Here is a 21465-nt window from a genome sequence, read left to right on the forward strand (position 1 = left end):
TTTAACACTTGTTCGTTTGTGAATATGTTGACTCAAACTGCGCATTTTATGCACTTACCTTGATCGGATTCGGGCATGGATTGGATGGATTCGTCGACGAAATGGACGTGGAACGTCTCTTCGAAAGAGGATTCTCCGGTCGGATTATCTCGACGAGCTGAGGAAAGACAAATAACCATTAATCTGACACGACGCAAAATGTAAACCGCAGAGGTGTTTAAAATAGTCAGCATTGGCACTGAGTAGAAATAAAAATATCACCATAAATTTATACTCAATTACCAGTACATACTGCTATTTCTAATGTAGGTTATCGTCGAAAGATTAGATACGTTTACCAGTTAGTTGTAGTTGTAATTCCAATTCTAATATCCCCCGGAAAAGCTGAAAATTTTATAGTTGTCCAAGTCTATCGGTAACCCTACAATTACTCCCCTAGCAACCCATTCGGTTTTCCGTCACGTAGCGACAATACTTCACAAACTCACCCGCCAAATCCTGATTCATTTCGGAGGCCGTGGCAAAAGAGAGACTCTGCATTCCAGACTTGCTGTCCGCCGAGCCCTTCACGGACATTTGCTTAACGACGTTCAACCGCACCCGGTCTATCCCCGCCTCCAGCATCACCCAGCCCCATGGCTGCGGCGGGCCTGGGGCTTGGTATCTGTTCACTTTTCTCTGCGTGGAGTCGTCGTTTTCTGCCGACGAGAACAGGGTTGTCAGTGGCTGTCAACGTTTTTCTGCTTGCTGGCCGGTTAAATTTGAAAATAATCTACAAACCCGAAATCTACATATGACGCGTGTACGCAACTCGAAAGAAAGTATTGGAAACTTCAATTGGATGACAAAACTTCTGTTGCCTTATTGAAATTACATGTGTTATAAGTTGGGGGAGATAGGATTGTAACCAAGTCACAAGGCTCCGAGTCACGAGTCAATCTAACTTTTACAGTTTTGACTCGACTCAAGTCGAGTCATTTTTAATTCACCACCGAGTCAAGTCTGAGTCCAAGTCATCGAGCAGAGGGTCGAGTCCGAGTCATGGTATCATGACTCGAGTCCGAGTCCAAGCCATTGTGATAACTGGTCAGTTTCCAGTAGAAGTCTTGTTGAACCCATTTTTTATGACATTGTTTGGTGATATCGAATGGTTTGGATTCATAATATACTAATTTTCCTCACTCTTTGCAGTTTCTTGTCGCGTTTTCAAGTACCAGTACCAATAGACGAAACCCTGATAGGGTGGTTACTTTACTATTCTTCGAAATTGAAATGAAATGTCGGTCTTGGCCGTCTGAGTCTCGAATCATGCGCAATGACTCGAGTCCAAGTCGAGTCAATGCACAGATTAACTCGAGTCGAGTCATCTCCGTATTTTGAGAAAATGACTCGAGTCAATACAACCCTGGGGAGATTTTTTGACTTGTCCCAAATAGTCGAAAATAAGTCAATTATCCAGATAGTTAAAAAATTGTCAAAATTCTTTATAAAGTCATTTCATTTAACCAGTTGTGCTTGCTGTCAGTGTGCTCCTCATTTTACACCTTGTAGCCTACTTTATACCATTGTAAATACCCATTGTCTACTTAATATGAATAATAAACGATCCTGTGATGAGAAACATGAACAGAGATACTCACCAGAATGCCATTTTTCCACCATTTCCATTCTAGCCCGCGGCACTGCAGACGGATTGAAGCAAAACGGCGCCCGGCATGATTTATTCGGCAACGCTGCTATGGACGTCCTCTCTGGCACTCGCCCGTCCACGGTCATGGCTCGCATTTGCACGGCGACGGACTTGGCGGTGGCTTTCGCGTTTAGCAGAACCAAGAAGTGATGCTGATGACTAACGTCGGAAGATACGCTCAATTTCGACTGTAAAACGAGACGGGGCTGGTGATTAGGTGTACATGTTTGTATAATATATGTTTACAATCAGGGTTTCCAATCGCCATACCTTCCTTATTCATAAGACTTGCCCTTATTTGAAGGACAATGCCTCATAAAACTACGCTTTCTGTATTAATAAGATCTGTCCATATTTCTTTTGCTTGTGTCTTGGTTTGTCTTATATTCATGAAAATTTATGACCTACATTTTTTCAATCAGCAGGTACTGAAAACCTACCAATACTGAATGAGTGTGCACTTCAGAGTTTCAGGAAATAGCTGAGCAGTCATGCCACAAAGCCACACGATCATTCACGGTAAATTCATTAAAGGAATTCATTCAAGGAATTTACTGTCATGGAAACCGTTGAGGAAAAACCTAATTCATTTTGGGCTATATCACAAAAATACGGATTCCGATGCGTGTTACAGTTTACAATATCATAACCCTTTGGGAATGTGACAAGAATCGCATTACGTCATAGACAAATATGCACATTGTCGCTCACAGGTCTACATGGTGATTTTTGGAGATGAGATGATTTGATATTTTCACATCTAAGTTCCAATGGAATTTATTTTGAATCGTGTCCGAATCCGTAAACAGCTATGAAAAATCGTTGCCACTAATTCCCATCTGCCTAAAATGCCCGAAACTTCAAATTTGTGTTAAACTCGGTGAATTTTATCAAACGCACATATCAAGTTGAAACTGTCTACAATAACACGATTCACCTTCCCGAACGACGTCGAATCGGAATCGGGTAGATTCGGAACGTTAGTGCCGGAGTAAGACCTCGATATCTTCCTCAAATTCTCGATCATAAGACGATTTTTTCGTCTACTGTTCATATCGACGGATATGTTCAGCATATCCAATCTGCAAGGAAAAGAATATCCAAAAGTGGATTTGTAGAATGGGATGAGCATTGGATTCCTTAGATTAGCAGTGGACATAGTCTGAATTTACACGTGACGTAAACGATTTCAGTTTTATCCCACACTGGAGACATATAAATCAGTATGAAGTCAAAATAGAATTGCAAACATAGGTTAGTCTTGGCTTTCCAAAGCATATTTGAATTGATTAGCAACATCAAGACGGCATCGTACCTTGTCGACAACACAGTGACACAAGGAACAGGTAGAACTTTGCCGTGTCCCACACCGAATATCTTGTCGTTGCCCAAATCACTTTGCAGAACGTTTATCCGGACTCTGTCGACTTTTACACTCAATTTCGTCCCGGGCGGAGGCTTTGTAACCGTGAGTGTTTGTTTCAATTTCTGCAGGCAACGGTACAAGACAGTGATATCGCATCACAAGTCACTGCTTCATATAGGACATACTAAAAAGGGCTTTAGGTTTCATTTTGAAGAGTCATGGTCGAAACCGGGGGTGAGGGTGTTCAAAATAACTTTTTTATTTCGGAATTCCGCGGATTCACTGATTAAATTGTAAGCTTGCTTAAAAAAAACAAATTTGGCTCAAAAAACCAAAATATTCTACTGTGATAACTTTGCCTCAGCTGGTTGGAATTGAGCCAAAATTGGTGTACAGCGTTCTTTCAGGTAATCCAACAATTTTATCAAGTAGCTAGTAGTACGATTTGAAAAAAAGGATATTTTTAAACAGCCGTAGCATACATTGCTCGTAAAAATATAGGAAGAATTCAACTTACGTTTTCTTCCTCCACACTGCCGTCCATCCTTTTCTGCCTTTTCAAGGAAGGCCTTGCCTTTTCAATCTTATCATTCTTCTTTTTGCCAGCTAACAGACAGCACAAAGCAGTTCAGGCACGAAAAATGATTTGTTTTCATCACATCAACGCACGCAAACCTTCTTTTACATCGGATTCGTCCGAATCTTGGTCTTCCGGTATCCTATCGGAAGCGTCGTTGACGCAATGCATCTCCAATTGTGAGATGACACTTATAGGGTCGTCGTGTTTTACGACAGGAGTGGCAGCATCGATGAAATGAGTTAACGTATTCAGTAGAAACGGAGTCAATTGCACGTCCAAAGATTCCTAATGGATAAGATTGAAAAATATTTTCATCGGTTTTCAACTGCCAGTCCGTGGACTAGTACTGCAAATTATATGAGATTGAAGTTTCTCCATGAATTAAAGTTATAAAACGTCAAATTTTCAGCATAGTTAGAAATTTAGAACACGGTATAGTGGCATGTACCGGTAGAGTCCATGCTTGACTTTGAACATATCTTATATCACAATACGGTAATTAGGCTATAGTAACCAGACATGGGGTGATTACTCTATGAATGTAATCGATTGCGATTACGATTACTTCGGAATCACGCGATTACGATTACGATTATGATTACAGCAAAATCAAGAAGTAGTCGATTACGATTGCGATTACATTGAAAAAGTAATCACGATTACTCATGATTACATTTGTTTTGCTTAGGACTATAATCTTAAATGATATATCGGAAGACAATACAAGGATTGCGATGAAAAGGCTTAATGAGATATCAACTTTCTTCATACATCATGCGTCATTTGCTTATTACGTCATAATATACCAATTGCCCAACTTTATAGTGGATGATTTATCGCATCCAACGATTTGCATTATTGCCAGGTCTTTACCTGCCGCACCCCAAATTCCTTAATAGGATGGGGAGCGTGCTCGAAGGGGACTCAAAAGTATTTCGTAAACCAACATAAATTATAGAGGATTTTCGTGAATTTAATTAATTCTTGAAAATGTTCTTCGATCTTGGCGATTCAAATGTCTCTAGTACAGGGGTCACCAACGCGGACCAAATGAGTCGCCCACGGTCGCTGTAGTGGTGGTGACTTTTGCGGTGGGCGAGGTGGGCGGTCGCCGGGGGGGGGGGGGGGGGGGGGCTGGTCGAAGGGCTCTCCTATTTCGATTATGCGCTTTTTTCAAGTATAATAACGAATAAACATTGAAATCCGTGTAAAGCAAGAATAGGATTCCGTACAGATTTGTCAATCATTATCAAATCTCTGCATTTTTAGAAAAGTACCATATCTCGATAATCATCACGTCTCTGCATGCGGTAGAATTACTTGGTTTTAATGTAGTCTATCCTTGCGCACATGAAAAAATAAAAATGGCCGAATCCAGCACCTGGCCAAACCTTGATAGATGAATAATAATAACAGACGCGAAAGGGGATCTGGGGGGCGAAGCCCCCCATAAGTCACGGATAGATACTTATAGCGGGGCCCCTGGTAAGTCTCGCCTAGGGCCCCTCATTCGTAGGGCCACCACTGCGCTGTAGCAAATATCCAAATGAGAGATTTGAAAGTTGAAGCTAGTTTCATATGAGCAGCAGTTAAACATGGGTCGGCCGACCCCAAGGAACATACGAACGCATTAGCTCGGGGCATTGCTTGTCTTCGCCCACGTGGCGGCTCAACAGGAATCTATAGTTAATATTCCCGAGTCTCGACGCGGAGATTGGCGCTTCGGCGCGCACTGCAGCAATGCAACTGAGCTTGGAGGAGCTGGTTTGAGTCCCTGCGAGTGATCGTTTTTTGTTCTTGGTAAGGGGAGTACGTGGTTACCCGTCGGTCGTCGCAATAATCAGTACACACTACACAAGAAGTAGCTTTTTGTTTCAAAACAGTTGGTGACCCCTGCTCCAGTAGATAGCTGGGTTTGAAATGCATACCTCTTCCCCTCAAGAAAAAACATACATAGGCTATTTCATGGGAACAGGCATTTCGGAGCCGGTCATTACTGCGCCACGATCCCACAACACAGCAAAAGACATATGCAGTTTCGGCCAACACGCAACTCCACGGGATGTGATACCAAAGAAATAGCTTGGCCGAAACTTAGGGTATTCGTCCATTGTCAATAGCCGCGCTGCATGGGCGTGACTAATAACTCCTGTCCTTCCAATCTTGGCCCACAATGCAAATGTCACCCGGCGCATCCACAAAGGAATGAAGCCATGACAATTTGTGTGTGCGTCTCACAAAAGATATTCTTTTAGTCTGCTACGTTTGGGCGAGTACAATATCTTCTGATTATACAACGTCTGAATATGAATTACGTGCCCCAGCTTTACAGGTAAATCTGACACTCGGGGCTCAGAGAGGGTATAAATGAATAGTAATATAATGCAATTACCAATCTTATTGACGAAATTCAGTTTTGAAAATTGACCAACGGTTGGACAGGGGAATTGCTGTTTGGGCTGAATTGCTGATTCTAGCTACAACCCACGCTAACATGTCAGGCTATATAAGCGGATGGTTATGGCGGCAGGTCCAAATGCTAAGTAACGAACGGTGAAATAACGATTGACGCCCGTTTCAAGTAGTTATATGAGAATAAGATATAGTTAACATAAAAATTCTGCCTTCAACTTAATACATATACAGCGAGCTGCTGTTACGATAAACGGCTAAGCACGGCTCGGTTATGATATATATCAGCAGCTGTTTATTTGTAATGCTTCGTTGTGGAAACTGCAGTGTTTTATTCGAAGAGTACAAAATTCCGAATCTTCGCCAGGTGCACCTGCACGGGCGTACGTCGGCCTCCTGCTCGCCAAGCAGCAATGGTAAACTGCGTTTAACTAAGCACAACCAAACATCAATACATAAGTTACTATTTGGAACTATAGGCAGAGTGGTGATCAATATCCTGCTGCGAGGTAGCGGCTTCTGTAGTGTATTGATAACCTGATATACACCACGAGAGGTGTTCTTACAATCACACTACAATGTCCATCGCATGTCTGTTTACTATGTGTGGATATGGATACTTCTTACGCAATGACGAGCGGAGCTGATACTTCTGACGTAATAATGAGTCAGTGGCGTTTGAAAACAGACGTTTGTGCTATCGCTAAAGTGGTATATTATCTCATTCTTGTTCACGAATATTCAGTTTATGTCATAGTCCTTGTACAAACAAAAAGTAATCGTTCTTTCACAAAAAAATCGATTAGATATGGGAAGTAGTCGATTACGATTACTTCGGATTTTTTTCGAATGTAATCGATTGCGATTACGATTACTTCAAAATGCTGTAATCGTCGTAATCGGTTACGATTACCCCATGTCTGATAGTAACACACTGTTCGAAAGTAGGCAGCAACTCATCAATCGTTAATACCGGGAACATGTGAAAGAAAGGAAGACTTCTTAAACGAAATTCGACAATTTTCGGCTCTACAAATTGGCAGACTTTGGTAGTATGATAGAATCTAGCAAACACTAGAGTCACAATTCTTTCAAAAGAAATTCAACAGTCAAAAATCGAATCGGTGGTGTTCAACAGGAATTTGCCTTGAGGAGACTTCAATATAATCGCACACAGCATAAAACTTCTCATTAAATTTAGGTTCCACTTCTTTGACTCTAGTTGCTGAATACTTTTGGCATTTTGTTGTCCATGGCTAACATTTGATTGAACCCAATTTGGACGGATTCAATCTAGCCAGATACGTTACATACCTACTAGTCCAGTGGTTCTCAACCGGGGGTCCGCGTACCCCTGGGGGTCCGTGAAGCATTTTCAGGGGGTCCGCGAAGCCTCTAGATTTGTAAAATAATTGACAATCTAATTTTTATTTTATTTTTTAATTAGGAAAAGCATGAGCCTGTTTTTCTTTATAATAGCTAAAACTTTAGGATTCACATCATTGAAAATGGTTGTCTGAGATGAAATATCCGATTGTACAAACTCATTTTAATTGTCAAATTGCCGATAGCCTGCTGATGCAAACATTGCTGTATAGAGATGTTTCGTCGGGGTTTGTGGAAAACTTAAATGTTGGAGATAGCAAGGTCAAACGGGCAAACATTTCGGATTTGTAGTTCTCAGTCTCAGCAAATTAGTAAACAGTCGTATGAGATGGAAATTCCTGAATTTTTTTCCGAATCTGTCCCAATGAAGGAATTAATACTGCGCCACGAAATCCATTTTCGCCTGTCCTATAAACTACCAAATAACTTCCATGTGAGATGCTAGATAAAAATGACTACTGGCTGGACGTGATATGTTCAAACTCACACCAAAAGCTGTCGTTGGAAGCGTTACGCGTTAATATTACATTTTACATCTTTGTGGAAATGGTTTTTCGGCACTCATTCATATCACATCGAAGGCGCGGATTTTCAAGGCAATAAATACAGCTAGAAAATTCCCTTCGAAATAATCTAAGTCTACCCAATTTCAAGACATAGCGTGCTGTTATTTTCAAGAAAAGTCTTTTTATCACTATTTACTATTTGCACAAGACAGTTGACGGTTGCACGATAATTGAGCTAACTTTGAACGAAATCTTGAGGAGGTCCGCGGGGTCCGTGACGGTCAAAAAGGGGTCCGCGGAGCCAAAAAGGTTGAGAACCACTGTACTAGTCATTACCCTGTATGTATCAGCAACTATGTGAAGAGCTTCTTAGAGGTACAGCACTGCAATATACAGTACTATGGTACATTGATATTGAAATTGTCAGCAACTAGTAGAGAAATGGGAAGAAACATTGTATATCAACAATCATATCACCAAATATGACTTCACCGGAGTGAAATTTCGAAAATCGAGGTGTAGAGTGTATGAACAATGAACATACCCTTCAAGTGTATGTTAGCAAGTACTTAACACCACACCTGCCATCTGATAGAGTTTATTCTATCGAGGAAAGAGTACATTGCAACTGGAAATTTACAAAATACCTACACCAATGATTCTTACAAATGGTAAGCTGTGAATTTCACAATAGCAATTTCAAGCTGGCTACAGGTACTGATTTTGCCTCATCAAACTTTACACAATTGTAAAGATATTGAGTAAAGTTAAATTACATACCTGGAGATGCACCGCGATACTAGTGGATTTCCCAGAGGAATCCAATTCATCAAAAGTAAGCTCCCGGTTTGTAGAGTCGATCTTATGTGCGTGTTTTTTCTCCTTAGCTTCTTTATCGATCATAACAGACGGACGAAGGCCGTTTTTCACCACAACAAACGGGGGCAGACGATAAAAACTCTCGTCAAACCAACCGTCGTTATCGTCGCGATTATCGCCCTCCACTTTCGTAACGGAATTTAGAGTGACAACTGTGAGATAGGATTCGTAGCATTTCGAGAGAGAATGACCGCAGTCTGGAAACAAGGGCGGGGTGACGGAGTCTCTGCGTTCGGAAGAAGAGCGTTCGTTGCTGCAGTTAGACCCTGGCGACGTGGAAATCGTTCTAGCTACATTGGGAGTGAGCAGATTGTTTGCAGACAACGGATTGGTTGTCATATTGTCGTTTTCTAAAGGTAAACTACCCGGTCGTATTGGGATTTCCGTATTACTCTCATTTTCTCCGATTGTCGTCTCGGGGACCAAATCTTTGTTTCCACCGTCTGGTTCTTCTAAATCAGACTCGGCCGAATAGAAGTCACTCGAAGAGAGAGACGTAGTGCTGCGAAACTCTGATTCCGCCGAGCGGTAGAGATTCGAATCGCTGGATCGCGCGCGTTTCATCGATTGCAACGACGTGTCCCTGCCCACCAAATCTACGTCTGTTTGCGAGGAGCTTTTCTTCAACGTGCCACGTTTCTCCGGGCTGGGAGCGAAAGACACTTGTGGCTGATAACTCGTTTTGTGCCTTGAGTCGGGAGTCTTACTAGTCGTGGACTTGAGTTTTTTCAACAGGCTAGACTTTCTAGAAGGCGAGGAGGAGTGTAATTTGTAGATCTGCCCGGTGCTGTTGGTGATTTTACTCTGACGTATCAAACTCGGGCGTTTTTTCCTGGAGATATTTTCCATGCCGGGTTCCTCATCGATAGCAGTGCCGAGTACACCACCCGGTTTTCGTATCAACTCGATTATCCTTGAAGCTGCTTCGTCCGAGGAATCCAGCAATGATGTTTTGCTGACCGTCGAAACCCGGCTTCTACTCAACAGGCATTTTCCAGGAGCTAAAAGACTCATCCCGTACTCCATGCCGGGATCAAAAACATCCGAGTCACCGTCGCTATTACGTTCACCTGATGACGAGGACGACTCGTCGAAACACGGATCGGACGGAGTGGCCGGCCCATCAAAGACGGTCTCGTGTTGGGTCGAGGTGTCCGATCGGTAAAAGTAGGTGGGGTGTTTTAGGGTGTGGGGTGTGAAGAAGGCGCAGCCCCACGATTTCAAACGTCGCACGGAGGTTAAAGGTGATTTCGAAGAAGTGTCTTGCTCGCCGAGCGGAGTTCTCTAAAAAAACAGTGTTTTTAACGTTTACAACACGTACCCTTCGAGATTTCCGACAGAATTAATGGAATTGTAGCATTAGAATTGATACAAATGTATTTATAAGTTACGTAGGGAACGTGCGCATTGAAAACAATCTTGTAAACGGTGATGGGATATTGAAAATGTAACTTGGGACAAGACGTCGCAGCCGTTTTTTGTTCCATCGCTAGTGACGGCTGATATTGCATGATGTATCTCAGTTACAAACGTGGAACGCCTCTGGGTGTAGGTGACAACTAACAGTGAGGTCACAACACATATCCTGTAGAGCAGAGGTCACCAACACGAGGCCCGGGAGGTCATATTTTGCAGCCTACGATCTGATTTCAGATTTGAGAGGAACAATAAGCATTTAGAAATGCTGATATTGATTTCAGTTTCAATTGTTGTTGTTGCAAAATAAGCTATTCTCTTGTGCCCAACATTGCTTCCCTCACTAGCTGAAACGGTTTCGGTGGCAGCAGCATTCCATCGAGAGGGAATCAGCTGATATAAAGGGACAATTTGGCATGCATATTGCCTTGACGTGCAATGGCTTAGACATCGCCAGACCGCGCTTAGAAAACGGCTTGGGGCTTCCTGCTGTAGAGGTATGCAGAGGTGGTCAGTACTCATACTTTATTAAAGTACTCAAATAGGTTTTTCTCGAGGTTTAACTTGAGTACCAACGATGTATACTTTGACCACCACTGACAGTACATGGATAGGAATATCAAAGGATTACTAACCCTTATTAAGAAAAAGTTTTGTTGATCGGAAGAAAAAATTGAAATTTGCCCTGTGGGCAACTGCACATTTACTTGTCTATCTCCCATTTTTAGACGCAATCAGCGGTCCTAAACTAATTTCATTATCACCTGCCATAGGAAAAGCAGCCGCCTCGTCTTTTTGTCGTGGAAATGAAGGAATTTCATTTGCCTGAAGCTCATTTCTCGTTCGGGCGTTGCCACGGTTACCATGGCATGCAGCGAACCAAGACGGATCTCGCCGGCTTCGATCCACAAGCCGCAGTCTATCGGCGAATCTGGAACAGAATGCAAATTGTTGGTGCACCGAAATTTCTCAGTTTTCCATCGAAATCACGGTAACTACAATGAACTACCGTGACGATCAGAAATATCCATATTTCAATGGTGCTGTTAATATATTTCAAAATTATGTTAATATCTAACAAAATTTTCACTGATCGTTTATCGATATTCGAATACATTACAAAATTGAACATAGCAGATAAAAGATAATGCGGAAAATGTCCAGCAATGTCGGAACAATGAGATCATTCAACAGTTTTCCAATCAAATTGCAACCAAACAATATGGGCGCTCCTTTGATATACGCCCATAACAAACCAGTGTTCCCAACTAAACCAATAAATGTTTACCATGTACACAGTTCATCGATAACCCGACATGACATGACCTTAAGACAAAATTACAGCATGGCGCGCTTCATCCCATCAAATGCAACTATCTTTAGACAGAAACACTTGACACTTCAGCACAGCACGCAGCTAATTGAAAGCCAACGTTTCTCTACCCGATGATGGTGAGGTCATCTTTTTCACGCTCTGCTTGACTAGGACTTCCTGAATTCGTATCGACGCCGCCTCCTTCACTCCTGGAAACTGCACGTTCCCATTGGATATCAGGACAGGAGACACGGACAGGTCGAGCGCAGAATCCATTTCTGTGACGCGCAGCTTCACAGAGTCCAGTTTCACCTGAGCCATCAGGTATTTCACGTCTCCTTCCGAGATGTTTTCTCCGCTCTAATAATATTGTAATAATTCAACAAACATTACTGATGTTAGGTATAATTCCCACCATTGGTAACGAAATATATTAGCAACATCAAACTCACCAGCGTATTGTCGTCCCAGTTCATTCCGGTGGGAAGATATCGGTTCGGAAACGCGGACTTCATTTCGTGCAAGTCATTTTTCAGCAAGAACACAAACATTTCGGCCCATTGCGCAAGAAGTTGAATCTGCAAATTAAACGATAGCGTGGACTGCGGCGTTCTGGTGATTGGAATGTCAGTGAGAATATGACACTGGTGCCACTAGCACATTCCTACATGCATCGAAAAGTCTTAACAAATGCATGTAAGCAGCTGGGGTATATTTTGCCTTTACAATAGTATTAATTGAACGCAGAGCATATGTATTTGTTACAAAACTCTTTATATTAGAAAATTTCCAAGTAAGATGAAACCACACTACTGCAGAGCCACTACTGTATAAAACAGTCTGTTCCAATTTCTTGTATTCACCACCCGATAAGAAATTCAACAGCCACACACTCACTTGAGGTATCGATAGGTTTCCGACAATGGGCCCGACTAACACTTCTGTGAGCCAGCCATATTCAACAGTGACAGAGCCGAGGGGTAGACCGGTCCCGCTAAATAGGGCGTGGCCCCGAAGCTGCAAATCTGACAGCATGACCCAGCCTTTTCGTCGGTTCATATCCTGGCCCGCGATCGAGCCGATAGCGGCATTTTCCTCTGCATTTATGGCTAACTTGGACAGCAGTAACTGAAAAGTAAAGGGAGAATGTCGGTTGTACGAAAAAGTAAGAGATAAATGATCAGGAACGGTGAATTCCACCGCATCTCAAATAAAAACAACTCCAGTATAAGAAGATAAATAGTATCAATGAGTTATGTAACCAAATGAAGCAGCCAAGATTTCAGACCAAGTATTTATTCTTTAGATGATGCAGTTTTACAAAGGGTTTCAATCAAGCTATCATACATATATTCAGGTCTGGACTACCTAACCCAAATTTCCTAACTGTTTTCACAATTAGGTTTTCATGTTTTGGTTACTATTTTTCAACGCATGAATATATAAGTGCCGTTCAGGAAAGAGCATAATATTTTATCAGTACACTTGTGCAGCTTCTATTTATCGTAATTGCTGGTTAGGCCAATTTTATTTATTAGTCAAGATCACCGTAATTAAAAAGGTAAGAATCAGTCCCTAGCTCTGTAGAAAACAAGAAAGGTTCAAACCAGACTTTACATATTCGCAGAAAGAATTTTACTGTGAATTTAGGACAGGATTTCGGGTCTCGACAGAAGAAATCAAGAAAGTCACCATCAAACAGTTTCACCTGGACATGGTCAAGCATGATACATAGCAAAACTGGTAAAAATCAATACACGAAGCCAAACCTGTAGTCTCGTCTGATGATAGTTTTTGTCCATTTCGAAAGTAAGACGTTTCAATTTCACTGTGGGACAGCCGTTAAAATTCGGATTGTAATGTACAGGAAGCACCCCTCGAACATTGTGCAAATTCACATTTACAGTAACTTGAAGCGTCCTGAAACGAAGAATACAATCTGTGCTTATGCCGCTAAGGTAATTGCCATTAATAGATCAGCTCACCTATATAACAGTGGATTGCTATTCGGTTCTGGTGGGTTCACAGCGCCGTCATTTTGACCGTCTGTGAAGTCAGTGGGTTTGTCATCGATTCCGAGGTAATTTTCCTGGTGAATAATAGTTTTTTTTTATACCATGTACGAGTTTTGGATTTGGCATCTTGACAATGCGTGCAATGCTGGTGCAAGGGATGAATTAGTAACCTTCAAAGGATACTTGGCATTGGCGATGCTTTTAGGTAACACTGGATCGTGCTCATATAATTATAGATCAGTTTTTGTGTTCCTCATGTATCTTATTCCAAGGATATCATTCAGAACCAATTTGTGTGGCTCTTTGACTAATCATGAATATACCTCAAACAAATATAGCCCAAGTAGCAATTATGTAAAGGAAGTCAGCTATTTCAATGGGATCTGAATAATGTCTGCGTCGACATTCAACAAGTTTCATTCGTAGTTAAGGATACGAAATCCCAATGTTTTACAATACTCACAACGCTTTCACAACTAAAAAGCGTTTTGGGATATGTTGCCATTAGCAATATTTGATGCCAGCCTCCTTTCCACCTACATACTATACCAAGCAAAATGTACTTTGAGCCTTGGAATCAGGGCTGTGGAGTCAGAGTTTCGTCAAATTTACTCTTCACGAAATTGGAGTCACGGAAATTTCGTAACACCCTATGCTGTTGGAGTTAGTTGAAATCCAATGTTCTCAGATGTCACGAAAAGATATCGTTGCAGTTACAGATATTAATAAATATTTCATGGATGCGAGCATAATCTTTTGTTTTATAATTTCTCCGATCATACATGTAATTTATGCAAACGTATATGTAATGGTAAATAATACCTGAAGAAATGTAATAATGGGTATAGTTACAGGCATGTAGGGGTTCTAATGGAATTGAATCAACATCTCAGCTGATCAGAGAAACCGAGAATATTAGTCACAGTCACCGCTTTGTATTGGTTAACGTTGATATATCCGTTATTGGCTTAACAATCCCTACCCCAGCATGACACTCACCTTCACCGCTACAAAATGATGCAACAGTGACCCGTACAGGTACAAAGTGGACCCGGGCTTCAACGTAAACTCGACGGAGATCTCGTCAGGATCAAGCGAAGTGGGATCGAATTTAACCGAAGGCGTCGATTTGATTTTTGACTGATGCTGCAACGTGTCCGACATGACCGAAAACGACTCTGAACCAGCAACTGATTCAGCGCCGGACATGGTCCTCCGAAAATTTGGCCTTTTCAAATTTTTCACAGATCGTTGCACGGGCTTTTCGGGGTTGAAATCTCCCGGTCTGGCAGTATCGCGGACTGCCACTACCGGGTGCCACGTGTACGAGATGACCAGCTCCATTTCCGGCGCGTCCCAGCACTTCACCCATTCGCCGTTTACTTCGCCCCATTGAGGGTTTTTGCGGAGTTTATGGGCGTTGTGATAGAATTCCCGGTAGTTGGTGCCACTGCTGTATCCGGAAGTGTGAGGTTTATGGCTTTCCGGCGATAAATGAGCTTCTAAAACATTAAGTTTGACATATTATATATGTAACTGTATAAACTGTATCTGTGGTACATCAGAACATGTGCAAGATAAGTTTATAAAAACTTCCGTAAGCAATGTAATATGAAGGCTACTATTGATCGGTTTTATGAATATACAACCGTTTGATCACAAAAAGCAAAGTATACTTCTACAGTCTAAAACTAAATCAACTCTGGCGGCCGTGAGTCATAAATATTCAAAACTTGATATTGCGAGATCAAGTTCAAACTGCTGATAAAACCAGGAAATTGAGCGCGTGCAGACAGCTTGACAAATGCAGCTTGAATGCGGGTAACAGCATTAAAATTGGCTACTGATGGTACAAAACTTCAATATCGCAACAAAAGATATGAACACGTTAAGATTGTTTGCTTCCAATAAAATCAGACCGACTCATTTCACTTTACCAATTTAAGGATACTGTCTTATGGAGAGTTTGTGTGAGCCTCAAATAAAGAATGGTTTGATCTATTATCCATCTATCACCGTTTCGTGTTAAAACTCGATTTCCGGAACTACCCTTTCATAAATCACAAACTAGAATAAACAGTTCAAATGAAGTCTTGGTATTCAAGGGAGATTATTTGCAAATATTTGTATCGACTAAAATATTGTAATCTAAGAACAGATGGCATGCAGCAGACGAAGATGTATTACTGGTAGGCTAAATTCTTTAACGTCAGGGAGAGCTTTGCATTAGCAATAAATCCTTATCAGATATGTTATCTAGATAGATTACCTGTTGTCTGATTGGTTTATTCTGCATCCTTCCACTTTAAAACAAAGCGTCTCACATCTACCACCATGCTTTCTTACTGATTGACAATTATATTACCGTTAGCGAGGATTGGATGAATCGATATTGAATTGAGATCAATGTAGCTAATCAAAATATAACTACATAACTTCAATCAAAATTCGTAATCCCGGATCAAAGCCAATATATCATAACGTCAAAAGCTGAAAACATTGACCGATACTTAAAAATAAGTTGCTTAGTGTCAGAAATAGCTTTTTGACTGAGAATTCTGATAGCAAAGTGATTAAAATTTAAAGTAAAATGACCTCTTGATTCCCTACTAAACAGTGGATTAAGTATTAGATCAGAACTGTACGATGATATATTGACTGCAATATTGAAGTCTGCAATTGTCTCGAAGAGCCATGTTAATTTCACTTGCAGTGACAGGACGCGCCTTATAGGCTACATCTCGGTGGGTGAACTACTTTCTATTTTCCCAAAATTTCCAAATGTCGATTTTTCGTTCACCCTAATTTTCATGACGTCTGGTCCCAGAATAACTTCCCGTTTTCCATAAAGTCTTGTGTGCGAGTACACACATTGAATAGAATGCGGTAATGCAAAATTCATAAATACCTGAATACCAAGAATCCAACCCATCACGTAGGTTTAGGAGGAGCGACCTTGTCGGGTTAGACTGAGGTAAAAACAAGCATAGCTCAGCGCGACGCACGTGGAAATAGAACGGTATGGTGTAAGTTGAAGGAAGAAAAGAACCAAAAGGTAAAGTGAAATCGATCTTCAGCGTTTCTCCCGCAAGTACAACCAATGCTGAACAAAATACAAACGGATTAGTGTAAACATCGTCAAAGCAGTACCGGTATGCAAAAAATTCAATCAATTGTCCTTTATCGAATTAAATTATCTTGATACTCAAGGGATTAGGATTACTCTACCATGCACACGCCATTGGGCACATGGCACTCACTACCGCTGTAGAGAATGTGGCCAGATAGCGTAGTGGTATAATACACAGCTGCAACACCAATGTGTTGACTCTGAGATTCCTCCCCAAGTGTTGGAGGTTTATCAAGGCTCCTCCTCGCCATATCATCCGTGCAAGCGGTGTCTTCAAAAAGCCTACAAGTGTGCCGTGCTACAAGTTGGCAGCTACAGAATCAGAAATAAGGAATAACGGCCTGGTGTAAATGACCATTGTAGTTGACAAACACCATGAATTACACGAACAACAACCGGTGTGGATTAGGAAAATTGTATCAGAGTTATGTAAATAATTTCTAGCAATTTTGCCAACCAAGTCATTCTAATAACCCTTTATGACAATATTTCCAGATGAATGTCAACAATAGACACATAAAACATGGTGTTGGGTGGAGTTTTGCAAAAGACTTGATTTTGGGCAAGTTCATAGTACAATTTCAGGATAGGCACAACTCTTAGGAAAACTTGACCCTACTACGCTGACTTCAAGTGTTATCCAGTTATAGATTAGTAGATATATTTATGCTCTCCATATATTCGCTGTAGTCTGGTTTGCAATTGTTCAATTCGAAGCATTGCCTCTGATAACTGAGCTGAAGTAAATTTAAAAACATTGTCTCATCTTTACTTACATAATTGTGATGAATTCAAAGTTTTGTCAGTTTGTATTACTATGGAACTGGTAAAGTAAAGTTGAATACCGTGACGTGACCACAATTCACAAAAAGCGCAATCTGCAGCCCAGCAATCATTATTATTTATTGAAGGCGAAGTCTCAAATTATCGTCTTGCTTTATGCCCTCTTTATATTAATGAATAACTTGAGTTCTTGAAATTTTATTGTTAAAATGGACATTGTTCATTTTTCAATGATTGTTGAGCAAATACCAGCGGTGGGTTAGTACGCCACATATTATATCGTACGTAAATCAGTGTGGGAAATGCGTAAGTATAAGACCTGGCGGCTTAGCTTCATCAAATGACCGTTTCAAAAGAAGAATTATAGCACCGGCACTGTAAATTATCAGCATTGTACAGATCTCGAATTCCGTGAAGATAAATGAACAGTATATAGTGTGCACTGTGAGTAAATAATTAAAGAATAAACATGAACACATAGTTATGTGGAATTCCAATTAGGTTTCTTAACAATGTAGAATAATAACTATCGATAAGAAAGCCCAGGTACGGCAGGCAGACGCAAACTCATGCTGACATTAGGCCCTATAATTTTGCACTATTTTGGGGAGTGCTAAATAATAAATACCTCCAGTTAAGTACGATACCGTCTCAAAGACAACGAAATAACAGACATCAGAAATGTATGATATGAAATTAGGAATCAATAGCACATACCAAATACCAGAAAGCCTAATGGGGCATTTCAGTTGAAAATAGATAGTGCCACCAATGCTGTATGCACAGGGGAGAGTAAAAGGTCCCTTGACATGCATATACGATTATTACCATGGGGCTGCAGGGCATTAATGCGCATCAATCGGTTATATCATGATATGAAGGGGAGTCAAAACACCAATCAATCTTGCCACGATCCAACTTAATTGGAAAATCATTCGGAGATCGCAAAATGAGAAATGAAAATCGGAAAATTTGGATTAAAAGCAATCATAGTCAACCAATCATACTTCCATTGCAATTGTAATATAATAATCATCTAAATTGGAAGAATGTAAACAGACATATTTCAAAATTCAAAGCTTTTGCAATTATGCTTTAGTTTAGAGATGCTAAAGATACAACAAATAGGGGATTAACTCTCAAACCCAATTAGCGATTTTCCGACTAGTAATCTCACAGCAAAGTTATAGCTCCAAGCAGCAGCAGGAGTTTCAAAAACATTAGGTGTATATGACTTCTTCAGTGATCTAGTGACTGAAATATCTCAACCTTCGTAATGTATAGTGAAGTGGGCCACAGGAGCGTTTTGACGAAAGCCATGTAACTGTTGACAAGTTGTTAAGTTGGTGAAAAGTGTAGTTTTGTTCATTTCAATATTCCTTTAAAAATTATCTTCATATTGCCAAATTAAATCTGCTTCAAACCATAGGCGTGGCCAGGATAAAATTTGAGAATGGCGAAATAATGTTCATGATCTCAATAGAAAAAATTATGTTGCTGTGTCGCAATCATGACCAGTGAACAAGCCTGTGTGTGCCACATGACAGCCCTGTAAAGGGAAATAATTCAAAGATACAATAGCAGGAAACCAAACTAACGCGGTAGTAACTATGTATTTCCACGTTCATGTGATGTGTACCGTTTAAAACGGCATTCGTTGAACGCGGAAGGATGTAACCTGAGGCGGAAGTATGTTTGATGTATTAAAAGTAGGGTCATGTTGATTTGACGTAAAACCAGCAGAACTTGTCAGTTATGGATCTATAAATTATATTATAACCACACCCCGATGGAGCTGACGAGTGTCAGCCGAAAATATTCGGGTTTATTTCAATATGAATATACTATTCAACAAGAGAACTATTCCTGTTTTTTTCCCCACTCTCTGATACCAACTAACCGTACTGGTAGCCTATGTAAGCATCAGAACGCCATGTAGGAATGTCACGTACAGTCATATTCTACTACAAAGTGCAATAATTGATTGTCATGTATACTGTGTAGGGTTACCACAAACCCAGAGGATAGCCTTATGTTGAAATGAGGCCTCTAGTCCCAGATAACTGGCAATCTTCGAAAGTATGTTTACTACTCATCTTTATTTCTGTCTAGGATGTCATGGAGACAAATGTCGATCTCTATTTCGAGCAAAAGATCTAGAGGCAGGCCACGGGAGAGTGGAAACAACTATGAAAAAGGATAAATGGTGTATCTGATACAGTTAAGACTGACGTTTGCGTGATATTCGAGCTCTACTTTCCAGTCTCTAGCTACTTCCTGCTTCCTAAACTTTTCTAAATATATTGATTGGTGGACCTAGGTGCAATTACTCTAATATTTTACAGCCCTATAAAGATTAAAAATAAAAAGATGCAAAAAATGCCAATGAAAGACAAAGGTAAAATCTATCAGATATGGAAAGTGTTTAATGGGATGGGAGCGCTTGTTTTGCTGCAATTAAGTCATCAACGTTTGGTTTGGTTTCGGACAGCGCAGCTCTCATGCTGTATACAACATCTAATATGTATCGTCATTCACTTTTCATATTGACTAAATTTTCATTGCGAACCCTCTCATACTGATGTACAGAACCCAGTTTCGGGAGCGCCGACTTAAAGTTTCGTAGCACACATCAATGTTGGCATAGAAAAATTGAGTGATAGCTACCGTTCTCTTTTCGTTTTGTGGCGCAATCGATCCAGTTGTAATCGTTGGCGGGCAGCGCGAGTTCAAAGTCCTGCAGGTCGAAACACAACTTCATTTTGTAGGGAGCGAAACTGAGAATATCGGGCGAATCCTTGCTGGACCAGTCCTCCATCAGATCGGCAATGAAATTTTTGTGCTCAAACAGCAACGAGGCCGAAACCTGGTCAACAACGTTCGGCCTGTTATTAACATGATCAAAAATACAAGTAATGCGTAATGCGAAAATATACGTACTTCACACTATGACTTTTTTTATCAACAAAAATTACAGTCTCGATGCTTTCTTCCCACCGTGCAAGCCTCGAAACCTCGGTTTGTGGTATCACAGTATCCAAAACATGTGGCACAAAGCTCGGTATAGCATATATTAGTTAGTTATTAGTAGGGCGATTTTTGAACCTAAAAACGGAAGATTTTGACCTAAAAAAAATTTACATTTTTTTACCTTAAAAAACTTAATTTTGACAAAATGTTGCTCTCAAGTATGTAAATTAGGTGTTTTTGCACATAATGTTAGAATTGTACTAATTATCTTCATTTGTGGTCGGAACTGTCTGTCGTTACGAAGTAGTTTGGCCTGAAAAAAACTTGTTTGACTTAAAAACTCACAAATTTTTACATGAAAAAACTTTAGTTGAACAAAACCTATGAAGAATGCCAGTATCAAATTATCTTTTGTGTGGTGTAGAACTGGGAATATTTTCATTGCGGTTGCATAAAACGTACAAATTTGAAATTTCCACCAAACGACACCATAATGGTTGACACTCCTCAACTAGAATCTTAATACTCTATTTGTAATCGAATCACTTGGATAATCGATTTTTACCAGCTCCAGTAATGCCATCTCATCAGACAAGTTCGAAAAGGCAACCGATACCTTGCTAGCTTTAATATCGCAATTCCACACTTGTTCGTCATTCCACACTCGAGGATAGTTGGCAGTGATGTTGAAGCTGAGCATCTCCGCATTCAAGAGCGGTCGGTACGACATACTCGTGGAAGCGTTCGGATACATGAGTTGCCCTGCAGTAGAATATGCTCAGTGTCAATACCAGCTAATTAATAAGGTCCACCACAGAACTGTATACTGCAGAGTGGATGATATAGAAATTGATGTAAAAAGGCAGGCTCACCCATGACATGCGTGGTAAAACCGTTCTCTGATACAATCATCGGCACCCGGAATTCAACACAAGTACCCTGAAATTAAATAAAAAGACTGAAGATCGACCTTTAACTAAATTAAGATTGCTCACTGAAGTCGCAGTGGCAAAAAGA

At 40.7% G+C, this 21465-nt stretch overlaps 1 protein-coding gene across 1 annotated transcript in view; it reads right to left on the reverse strand.

Annotated features, from left to right (window-relative positions):
- The window catches only part of LOC145455873 (bridge-like lipid transfer protein family member 1), a 72319-nt gene that overhangs the window by 44719 nt on the left and 6135 nt on the right, over window positions 1-21465 (reverse strand). The window contains exons 8-26 of the mRNA XM_080333894.1: window positions 21321-21387; window positions 21065-21210; window positions 20146-20344; window positions 16474-16668; window positions 14565-15067; window positions 13536-13639; window positions 13320-13470; window positions 12448-12678; window positions 12003-12128; window positions 11679-11910; window positions 11000-11166; window positions 8721-10103; window positions 3726-3921; window positions 3574-3662; window positions 3006-3178; window positions 2628-2772; window positions 1641-1878; window positions 489-698; window positions 59-157 (exon numbers count right to left, since the gene is read on the reverse strand). Of these exons, the coding sequence (XP_080190020.1) occupies window positions 59-157; window positions 489-698; window positions 1641-1878; window positions 2628-2772; window positions 3006-3178; window positions 3574-3662; window positions 3726-3921; window positions 8721-10103; window positions 11000-11166; window positions 11679-11910; window positions 12003-12128; window positions 12448-12678; window positions 13320-13470; window positions 13536-13639; window positions 14565-15067; window positions 16474-16668; window positions 20146-20344; window positions 21065-21210; window positions 21321-21387 (4654 nt within the window). The remainder of the gene's footprint in view (window positions 1-58; window positions 158-488; window positions 699-1640; window positions 1879-2627; window positions 2773-3005; window positions 3179-3573; window positions 3663-3725; window positions 3922-8720; window positions 10104-10999; window positions 11167-11678; window positions 11911-12002; window positions 12129-12447; window positions 12679-13319; window positions 13471-13535; window positions 13640-14564; window positions 15068-16473; window positions 16669-20145; window positions 20345-21064; window positions 21211-21320; window positions 21388-21465) is intronic.

Source organism: Botryllus schlosseri, chromosome 14 (genome assembly GCF_051294905.1).
Source record: "Botryllus schlosseri isolate E-star chromosome 14, Bs_hap1, whole genome shotgun sequence".
In the NCBI taxonomy this organism is placed as follows: domain Eukaryota; kingdom Metazoa; phylum Chordata; class Ascidiacea; order Stolidobranchia; family Styelidae; genus Botryllus; species Botryllus schlosseri.